Raw genomic sequence first — 11,142 nt, 5'->3', positions numbered from 1 at the left:
TTAAGAGAGGCATGGACTCCAGAGAGATAGAGATATAATTTTGCCCCTGTACAAATCATTAGTAAGACCTCATCTGTAATATGCAGTTCACTTTTGGGCACCGGTTCTCAAAAAGGATTGTCAGGGAACTGGAGAAAGTGCAGAGAAGGGCAACCAAACTAATAAGAGGCATGGAGGAGCGCAGCTATGAGGAAAGATTGGAGCAACTAAATCTATTCCCTCTTGAGAAAAGGAGATTAAGGGGGGATATGATGAACATGTACAAATACATAAGTGGTCCATACAGTGAACTTGGTGTTGAGTTATGGGACCCGGAAATGACGAATCTCTACATAGTGTTTGTATTGCGATCTGGTGCCTGCAAATGCACTGTTTTTGATCTGCATTTGGGGTGTCATTATTGACGTTAACAATCAAAGGCAGTGCGTTTTGAACACTATGTGAGAAAAGCACACAGAACAAGCACCTCATTCTGGCGTGAACTGTCCCTCAGATAAGAATATTTCTGTAATCAATTTGGGGCCTTTTGTGTGTTGAGAGGAGACATTAAGATGGTAAATATGAAACACAAACAAAGGTTTCAAGAGTTTATTTAAATAGATGGATTATCATCTTGAAACAGTACTAGTATAATGAAAAATAGTAAAACTGTCCAATTAGGAGTTATCGTATATAGAGAAATGAAAACAATCATGTTGCCATAACAACCAATCATATGCTAGGGGGTCGTTCTTCTAGTGCATACTAGAAAAAGATAGCAAACATCTAATTGGTTTCTGTGGTCAACACTTCTTTTCTCCTTCCCTCCAGATTTCACATACTACAAGTCTGGATTTCAGATGTGATGAAACACGATCAGTTCCATTTCTCATTTCAGGAACACATTATAACATGCTGTGACTGGCACCTTAACTAATCGTTATTGCTGGGAACATGCTCTGATGTTACACTGAAAAATGCAGCATTTGGTACTTTATTGTCGTATGTTTTTAAACTATAATTCCACACAAACCAAGACCTTTTACTCAAAGAAAAATATATGATATGAAAGTTGCTTTAAATACCCAGGGCCTGAAATAAAAGTGCACCCAATGCCTGCACATATTGAAGTTAGCCATGCTGTAGTCTGAATCCAATATCATAAATGTGAAAAAAACATGAAAATTTAGACTAAAAGCAACATTTACTTCCATTTTCCTTTATATCTCCAATTCCAAAATGTTGAAAGTTTTCTATTTACTACGGTTTCAGCATGCAAGATAGCTGCCTCCATTACATGCAAGAAATTGGTTTATTCTATTTCCCAAGAATAACAAAGAAAAGCCCTTTGAGGTTAAAAGTACATGGCGATCATTTTCCAGACTTAGGACTCTGCAGATCTCTTCCTGGTAATGTGCTCCATGTGTGCTGTCTCTGATGTGTCCAGGTTGATGTTGTATTTAGCCAAAATCTTGAGGATGGGGCGAAGTTTCAACCACCACTGCTCCTTGGGCAGGCGATGTCTAAAACACATGGAAAATTGCATCATCTTTCGTACACGTACAGTACACATACAAATTACATATCATTCTTTTAGATCTTCTATCCAGCGGTCAAACTATAGCAGCTGCAGTCTGACATGAGCACCTGCCTAAGGGAAGTCACACATGTATCACTATGATCAATCAATTGTTTAATGCAACTATACTTATCAATGTACATAAAAAATTCAATTTGATCCATTTAATAAATTTAGTGAACAGAATTAATTTCAACTCTGCCACAACAATTGTCTGTGGCAAGACTGTGTCAATCACAGATCTGTACTGCTGGGGTTGGGGGGATGTAATATTTGGTTATACACTGGCATGTGTTACCCACTTCTAAAACAAGTGCGATACGCACTCTAAAGCACTGCCTAACACGCACTCCTGGGTCCTATGCCCTGTGTGATATGCCCTCCAGAGGCCTGTACTTTGTGTGTTACTCATTCCTGAACCTTGCGCAATACACAGTTCCTAGCATTGGCCACACCCACTATTTGGTGCAGCGGGCACCTCTTTACTTATTTCCCCAGAAACATAAGGGGGGCTTGTACCTGCACCTATTCTCTGAGAAAAAAAGGCTTGGCAATAAGTATAACATTTGCAAGTACAAAAGCAGAAATTAAGCACGTTTTTTTTACTGCACGTACTGTATATTTACAGAGGAATACAAAATAATCACCCCCACCTTTGCTTGTTACAGAGGACATATTGCCAGCCAAAGAATAAAATCAATCTTCTAATTAAAGTGCTATTTTACCTTTTCAGAAAAATGAAAAGATGAACACGGTACACCCCCCGATCTCCACTGTACTCACCTCTGTGGATGCTGAGCTGCCAGTGCCCACACAGCCAATCCAGCAATCCAGAGATTTGAAATCCCTGCTCTTCTCCTTCGTGCAGCACTTCCAGGATGGACTAGAGTCATTCTAAATGGTCAGCACCTGCACAATAAATCGCTCTTATTCCACCCTAGAAGCACTGCAAAGAGAAGCAGGGAGAAGAGCGGAGATTTCAAATCCCCAGACTACTGGACCGGCTGCATGGGTACTGACAGCTCAGAATTAACAGAGGTAAGTACAGCAGGGACCAGGGAGGTGGGGAGCGTATGGTGTTAATTCACCTTTTCATTTTCTTCTGAAAATGTGAATACTATGAAGTAATTATAGAACATAAAAGTGACAAAAGTATTTCATATCACATCAAAATCCATGGCCCTATTAGTTTGCTTGTTTATTAAAATAAACTTTTAACAAAATGCCACAAAGCAAATAATGCTGCAAATGATTAACAGGAACACTGCCTTTATAATGCCTACTCACCTCCACAAACCTATGCTGGAGCCCCTAAAAGATCATATACATTGTAAAGTTCGGGGAACCAGCTAGATCGCAGAACACAGGCTTTTCAGTCAAAAGGAGGTTTATTAAACTTAAATAGCTTCACAGCAGCAAAACAGAAGAAAGATTTCAGTCTCACCGACTTGCAGAGTCCAGATCGCAGTTAAACAGTCCTTGGGTTTTGTCGCAGGTAACTTTCCCTGCCAGGAGGCTACCAGGCAGGACACTGCTGTTCACTTTTGTCGCACAAAATCACCATCCACAGTCTCCTCTACACTCCTCCACACCCAGCTACAACTTCCTGTCTTGTTTTAAACCCACTTCCTCTGACAGGTGAATTAACCCTTTTTTTTCACTTAAAGGGACCACAGTCCAAACAGAGGGGAAATATAGCATCCTCCCAGGACCCAGCCACTGTGTCCTGTACATATCCCCTCCCTGTGCCCCAATGCCAAGGAGGTGGAGGACACAGTGGAGCTAAAACAATGGACTCGGGAGAGGGCATCTGCATTTTGATGCAGTCTCCCGGGCCTATGCTCCATTACAAATTTAAATTCCTGGAGTGCCAGGAACCACCGAGTAATCCTGGCATTAGTCCCTTTACCTTGTCTCATCCATGTTAAAGGGGCATGGTCAAAAATCAGCCTAAACTTCCTTCCCAAGAGGTAATATCTGAGGGATTCCAGAGCCCACTTAATGGCCAGACACTCTCGTTCAATTATGACACTCTCGTTCAATTATAGCGTAGTTTTTCTCTGCTGGTGTCAACTTCCTACTGAGGAAGACTACCGGGTGCTCCTCGCCATGAACAACCTGTGACAACACAGCTCCCAATCCCACATCGGAAGCATCAGTCTGGACAACGAACCCTTTTGAAAGATTGGGTGCTACCAGGACAGGGTGTTGGCACAGTGCTGACTTGAGCTCCAAAAAAGCCTTCTCAGCATCTGCATTCCACTCCACCATGACGATTTGCATTTTGATGCAGTCTCTCGGGCCTATGCTCCACTACATATTTAAATTCCTGGAGTGCCAGGAACCACCGAGTAATCCTGGCATTAGTCCCTTTACCTTGTCTCATCCATGTTAAAGGGGCATGGTCAGAAATCAGCCTAAACTTCTTCCCCAAGAGGTAATATCTGAGGGATTCCAGAGCCCACTTAATGGCCAGACTCTCTCGTTCAATTATAGCGTAGTTTTTCTCTGCTGGTGTCAACTCCCTACTGAGGAAGACTACCGTGTGCTCCTCGCCATGAACAACCTGTGACAACACAGCTACCAATCCCACATCGGAAGCATCAGTCTGGACAATGAACCCTTTTGAAAAATTGGGTGCTACCAGGACAGGGTGTTGGCACGGTGCCGACTTGAGCTCCAAAAAAGCCTTCTCAGCATCTGCATTCCACTCCACCATGACCGATTTCCGACCCTTAGTTAGATCGGTCAATGGAGCTGCCAACGTGGCAAAGTTGGGTACAAACTTCCTGTAGTATCCCACTATGCCCAGGAATGCACGTACCTGCTTTTTTGTAAGGGGACGATTCTGTATAGCCTCTACCTTGCTGATCTGAGGTTTCACCACCCCTCTACCCACGATATAGCCCAGGTATTTCACCTCCTCCTTTCCCAAAGCCCATTTTTCAGGGTTTATTGTAAACCACTCCTTCCAAAGAGTCCAGCACTGCCTGGACTTTGGGCAAGTGTAATTTCCAGTCTCTGCTAAAAATGATTATGTCGTCCAAGTATACTGAGGCATACTCCCGGTGAGGTTGTAAAATCCTATCCATTGCTTGCTGGAACGTGGATGGAGCAGTTTGCAATCCAAAAGGCATTCTTTTGTACTGAAAACTCCCCTCTGGGGAGGAAAAAGCAGTCTTCTCTCTAACAGCCTTAGTCAATGCTAGGAAAGCTCTATGACACTAGTGAGCCCTGGCAAGTCTGAAAATTTCTCTTTATTTCTCTGCAAGAAGTACTTTGCCTGCTGACTTTGGATTTTAGACAGGGTATTTGCTACTTGGACACACTCCACCCCAACCCAAGGCTCAAGTCTTGCACTAGCCAAGGAGGTCACTGGTTCCACATCTGTCCAGGGCTTTAACAAGTTTACATGATATATCTGATATAGTTTGCTCTTGCCTGGCTGGTGGACTCTATAATTTACCTCTCCCACTTTTTCTACAACTTCAAAGGGGCTTTGCCATTTGGCCAAGAACTTACTTTCCACAGTGGGAATCAACACCACTACTCGATCCCCCACTTGGAAGTGCCTTATTTTAGCAGCCCTATTATAGACCCGTTGTTGAGCCTCTTGGGCTTTTTGCAAATGTTCCTGGACTAGTGGCATCACAGTTCGGATCCTCTCCTGCATTTGGGAGACATATTCAAGAACACTTATGCTGAATAGGTTCACTTTCCCATTCCTCTTTAACAAAGTCCAGTAGTCCGCGAGGTCTCCGCCCATATACCAACTCAAAGAGGGAAAACCCAGTGGAGGCCTGGGGGACTTCCCAGATAGCAAACAAGAGAGCTGGTAACAGGCAGTCCCAGTCTTTCCCATCCCGTTGTACCACTCTCTTGAGCATAGACTTAAGGGGCTTATTAAAGCGTTCTACCAACCCATCCGTTTGGGGATGGTAGACTGATGTATGCAAGCTGTTCCGGATTAATCAGCTGTGCACATCGGCCATAACCCTCGACATAAACGAGGTGCCCTGGTCCGTGAGTATTTCCTTGGGAAAACTAGTCCGTGTAAACAACTGGAATAATTCCTGGGCAATAGCCTTAGAGGAAGTATTTTGCAGGGGTAGCGCCTCAGGATATCAGGTGGCATAGTCGAGGATCACCAGTATGTAGGAGTGACCTCTAGCCGACTTTACCAAGGGACCAACTATATCCATGGCTATCCTCTCCAATGGGACCTCAATTATAGGCAGGGGGACCAAAGGGCTCTGGAAGTGGGTCACCGGAGCGGTCAACTGACAGGTGGGACAAGAGGTACAGTATCTCCTTACCTCTGCTTTCAGACCTGGCCAGTAAAACCGGTCAGTGATCCGTGCCTCCGCCTTTTCAACTCCCAGGTGTCCCCCTAAAACATCGTCATGGGCCAGGTCCAGGACCTTGCGTCTTTACTCTTGGGGTACCAATAATTGTTCTACCACATTTTCTCTCACTTTGGTAACCAGATAAAGCAATTAATTAAATATTGCGAAGTGTGGCCACCGCTCATTCGCACCTGGCTCTTGGGGAGCCCCATTTACTACTACAACCTGTTCCCGTGCACGGGCCAAAGTGGGGTCCTGCATCTGGGCAGTACCAAATGCCTCCTGGGGAACACCCAAATCCGGCAGGGCAGGGGTAGAGGCCACTTCCTCATCCTCTTCCCCCAGCATTACCTGAAGTGGGGAGGGTCCCCCCCCCATGTTCAGGTAGGTCTGTAGACCACACATCTTAACATCCTTAACAGTATCAGCATTACTTTCATCACCATTAACCAAATCATTAGCATTTTCATCAACTGGATCCATATTAAGAACATTTGGCATTTCAGGGTTATTCCCCTCAATAGCAGGAATAGAGGGACTAGTTTCTCCCCAGTCTCTGGACCGTTCAGGTAGTTCTCCTTGTCCCCACAGTTTTGCAAATAATGGACAGTCTCGTCCTATTATAACATCATGTACCAAGTTCTTTACCACCCCCACCTCTTGAGTATCAGTGCCACATGCTGTCGACATGGATACCGAGATGAGAGGGTACTCTCTAGTGTCCCCATAAATGCACACAACCAGTAAAGTTTTTCTTACCGGACCGATCTTCCCAATTACTCTAGGATGAACCAGGGTTACCATGCTTCCGGAGTCCAACAAAGCCTGGGCAGGGAGGTGGTCCACTTGGACTTCACACTCGAATTTCCCCTCTCCAAGGTCAAGATGTGTTGTACATGCTTTATGGGCATAAAAAGACCCCCTCCAAAGAACCCCGCATTCCATGGGCTCCCCTTGCAGTGGGCCCGGGTACGGCCCCAGGAATGACATTGCCAATATTGTACATCCCCTCCTCTCTGAACAGGAACAGATCGGTGAGGGGGTACCGGGAGTGACTCTTGACTTTCTGGGGTGTCGGTTCCAGGGCTCCGGGGGACGTCCTTTAGAAGGGCGGCAGTCGATCGAATAGGCCGTGGCAGACTGGGCCCTTGGTGCTTGGTAGAGCCAAGTAGATCCTCCACCACTGTATATCATTCCACCATCTCGACAAGGAGGTTCACTGTTTTGGAGTCTCCATAGCTGACCCACCATTGAAGGTCGTCTGGCAGTGACCTTAGGTATTAGTCCAGCACGACCCGCTCCACGATTTGGGGGCCAGACAACACTTCGGGCTGCAGCCATTTTTTTACCAGTTGCACTAGGTCGTACATTTGAGACCGGGGTGGCCGATCTGGACAATACTTCCATTGGTGCACTCGTTGGGCCCGAACGGCCGTAGTCACCCCCAAATGAGCCAGTATTTCTGCCTTTAGTTTTTGATAATCTTTAGTGTCATCTGGTGGTAGGTTGAAGTAGGCTTTTTGAGGATCTCTGGTGAGGAAAAGAGCAATTAGGCCCGCCCACTGGTCCTGGGGCCACCCTTCTCTCTCTGCGTCCTCTCAAATGTAGACAAGAAATGCTCTAAATCATCACTCAGGGACAACTTCTGCAGAAAATGGCTTGCCCTCACGGTCACCTGGTTGCCAGGGGCAACAGCTGCTTGTTCACGGCCCTGAGAAAGCTGCTGGACTGCTTCTTTTAAGGCAGTCATCTGAGCCTGCATAACCCTTGCCGGGTCGCTTGCTGGGCTGCCAACTGGGCCACCAAAAGGCGAGTATTTTCTTGCTGCAAAGCTAGCGCCTCTTTGTGGTGCGTTTGTTGTACCTCCAGCTGGGTTTCTTAGCACTGATTAGCTTCCTCATGGCGAGTCTGCGCTTGCATATTAGCCAGGGACAGCTGTTTAAATAGCTCCTCCATTACTTCAGCTTTCAGGATTTGTGCAGCTTTAACCCAGGACATAAATCCACTGTACTGTCCCTTTAAATGTCAGTTTAAGTCCAATGCAAAAACAGCAAGAAAAATGCCTGTTACTCTGTCCTGCCCGCATTCTCCACCAGTTGTAAAGTTCGGGGAACCAGCTAGATCGCAGGACACAGGCTTTTCAGTCAAAAGGAGGTTTATTAAACTTAACTAGCTTCACAGCAGCAAAACAAAAGAAAGAGATTTCAGTCTCACCGCCTTGCAGAGTCCAGAACTGCTATCGCAGTTAAACAGTCCTTAGGTTTTCTCACAGGTAACTTCCCCTGCAAGGAAGCTTCCAGGCAGGACACTGCTGTTCACTTTTGTCGCTGCACACAAAACCACCATCCACAGTCTCCTCTACACTGACCTACAACTTCCTGTCTTGTTTTAAACCCACTTCCTCTGACAGGTGAGTTAACCCTTTTTGTTCCCTTAAAGGGACCACAGTCCAAACAGAGGGGAAATATAGCGTCCTTCAAGGACCCAGCCACGGCGTCCTGTACAGCAGATACTGACTATTTAGGCACTAAGCACTACTAAACACAGATTTTAGGATCATTTTTATTTTCTTTTTTCTTTTTTTTTTAATGCCTTGGAACATAGCTCTATCAATGTGTCCATGCACATTGTGTCGTTTACATTTGTATGCAGCAAATAAAAAGGCATAATAAAATCTCCCAAACCTTCCTTCAGGGAAAAGCGTGCTGGCACAATTTGCACATAAATGCATTTCTAGTGGCAAGAAAAAATGAATAATCTAGCCACTAGAATAAAATTACACACATATACGCTTATTAACACCATGAGTGCAAAAACATGCATGAACGCACATATAAAAAGGGGATATAAATAGTCTACACACCCCTGTTAAAATGTCAGGTTTCTGTGATGTAAAGAAATGAGACAGATAAATAATTTCAGAACTTTTTCCACCTTTAATGTGACCTATAAAACTGTACAACTCAGTTGAAAACAAACTGAAATGTTTTAAGGGGGGGTAAAAAAAAAAAACTAAAATAATGTGGTTGCATAAGTGTGTACACCCTCTTATAACTGGGGATGTAGCTGTGGTCATTAAATTAAGCAATCACATTCAAACTCATATAGAACCCTCTACGTAGTTTAAGGTTAAACCTCTTTTCTACTAATTTTATGAGTGGCCACGAGTTTTGTTAAACTCCCTTCTGCGAAAAAAGTTTTATCCCTATTGTGGGGTCACCAGTATGGTATTTGTATATTGAAATCATATCCCCTCTGAAGCGTCTCTTCTCCAGAGAGAATAAGTTCAGTGCTCGTAACCTTTCCTCATAACTAATATCCTCCAGACCTTTTATTAGCTTTGTTGCCCTTCTCTGTACTCGCTCCATTTCCAGTACATCCTTCCTGAGGACTGGTGCCCAGAACTGGACAGCATACTCTAAGTGCGCGTTTTATCTCTGGAATTGATCCCCTTTTTAATGCATGCCAATGTTCTGTTTGCTTTGTTAGCAGCAGCTTGGCATTGCATGCCATTGCTGAGCCTATCATTTACTAGGACCCCCAGGTCCTTTTCCATCCTAGATTCCCCTACAGGTTCTCCCCCCAGTGTTAAACAGGAGTCAGTACACACCTGCCATCATTTAAAGTGCCTCTGATTAACCCCCTATTAAGTTCAGCTGTTCTAGTAGGTCTTTCTTGACATTTTTTTAGTCACTTCCTACAGCAAAAGCCATAGTCCACAGAGAGCTTCCAAGCATCAGAGGGATCTCATTGTACTTCAGGAGAAGAGTACAAAAGAATTTCCAAGGCATTAGATATACCATGGAACACAGTGAGGGCAGTCATCATCAAGTGGAGAAAATATGTCACAATAGTGACATTACCAAGAACTGGACGTCTCTCCAAAATTGATGAAAATACAACAAGAAAACTGGTCAGGGAGGCTGCCAAGAGACCTACAGCATCTTTAAAGGAGCTGCAGGAATATCTGGCAAATACAGTACTGGCTGTGTGGTACATATGACAACAATCTCCCATATTCTTCATATGTCTGGGCTATGGGGTAGAGTGGCAAGATGGAAGCCTTCTTATGAAGAACATCATCCAAGCCAGACTAAATTTTGCAAAAACACATCTGAAGTCTCTCAAAAGCATGTGGGAATATGTGTTCTGGTCTGATGAAACCAAGGTTCGACTTTTTGGTCATAATTCTAAAAGATACGTTTGGTGCAAAAACAATACTGCACATCACCAAAAGAACACCATACCCACCTTGAAGCATGGTGGTAGAAGCATCATGCTTTGGGGCTGTTTTTCTTCAGCTGGAACAGGGGCCTTAGTCAAGGTAGAGGGAATTATGAACAGTTCCAAATACCAGTCAATATTGGCACAAAGCCTTCAGGGTTCTGCTAGAAAGCTGAACATGAAGAGGAACTTCATCTTTCAGCATGACAACGACCCAAAGCATACATCCAACTCAACAAAGGAATGGCTTCACCAGAAGATGATGAAAGTTTTGGAATGGCCCAGCCAGAGCCCAGACCTGAATCTGATTGAAAATCTGTGGGGTGATCTGAAGAGGGCAGTGCACAGGAGATGCCCTCGCAATCTGACAGATTTGGAGTGTTTTTGCAAAGAAGAGTGGGCAAATATTGCCAAGTCAAGATGTGACGTGCTGATAGACTCATACCCAAAAAGACTGAGTGCTGTAATAAAATCAAAAGGTGCTTCAACAAAGTATTAGTTTAACCACTTCAATACAGGGCACTTTCAACACTTCCTGCCCAGGCCAGTTTTCAGGTTTCAGCACTGTCACATTTTGAATGACAAATGCGTGGTCATGCAACACTGCACCCAAACAAAATTTTTACCACTGTTTTATTTTTTGCGCTACAAATAAAAAAAGACCAAAAACTTTGGGAAAAAAAGTTTCTTTGTTTCTGCTATAAAACTTTGTAAACAAGTACGTTTTCTGTCACTGATGAGCACTGATGAGGCGGCACTGATGATGAGGCACTTATATTCAACACTGATAGGCACTGATAGGCAGCACTGATTAGGAGGCACTGACAGGCAACGCTAAAGAGGAATAATTGGCACTGCCTGACATCCCCGGTGGGTTCTAGTGGGTTCTAGTTGGCAACCTCGATGGGTCTGCATTGATAATCAATGCGCTGATTATCAGCGCAGACCCCCTCATCAGGAGAGCAGCTGATCGGCTCTCCTCTACTTGCGCCTCGTCAGCGTGAGTAGAGGAAA

The 11,142-nt window shown here is 44.5% G+C and overlaps 1 protein-coding gene across 3 annotated transcripts in view; it reads right to left on the bottom strand.

The window, feature by feature from the left end:
• Positions 1 to 574: 574 nt before the first annotated feature.
• The window catches only part of LOC141127342 (ATP-dependent 6-phosphofructokinase, muscle type), a 225,782-nt gene continuing 215,214 nt past the window's right edge, over positions 575 to 11,142 (bottom strand). For all 3 annotated transcript variants that reach the window (XM_073613677.1, XM_073613676.1, XM_073613678.1), the window contains one exon: positions 575 to 1,502. In XM_073613677.1, the coding sequence (XP_073469778.1) occupies positions 1,364 to 1,502 (139 nt within the window). In that variant the 3' untranslated portion in view covers positions 575 to 1,363. The remainder of the gene's footprint in view (positions 1,503 to 11,142) is intronic.

Source organism: Aquarana catesbeiana, linkage group LG02, assembly GCF_042186555.1.
Source record: "Aquarana catesbeiana isolate 2022-GZ linkage group LG02, ASM4218655v1, whole genome shotgun sequence".
Classification (NCBI taxonomy): Eukaryota; Metazoa; Chordata; class Amphibia; order Anura; family Ranidae; genus Aquarana; species Aquarana catesbeiana.
This window is presented reverse-complemented; position numbering and strand designations above follow the sequence as displayed.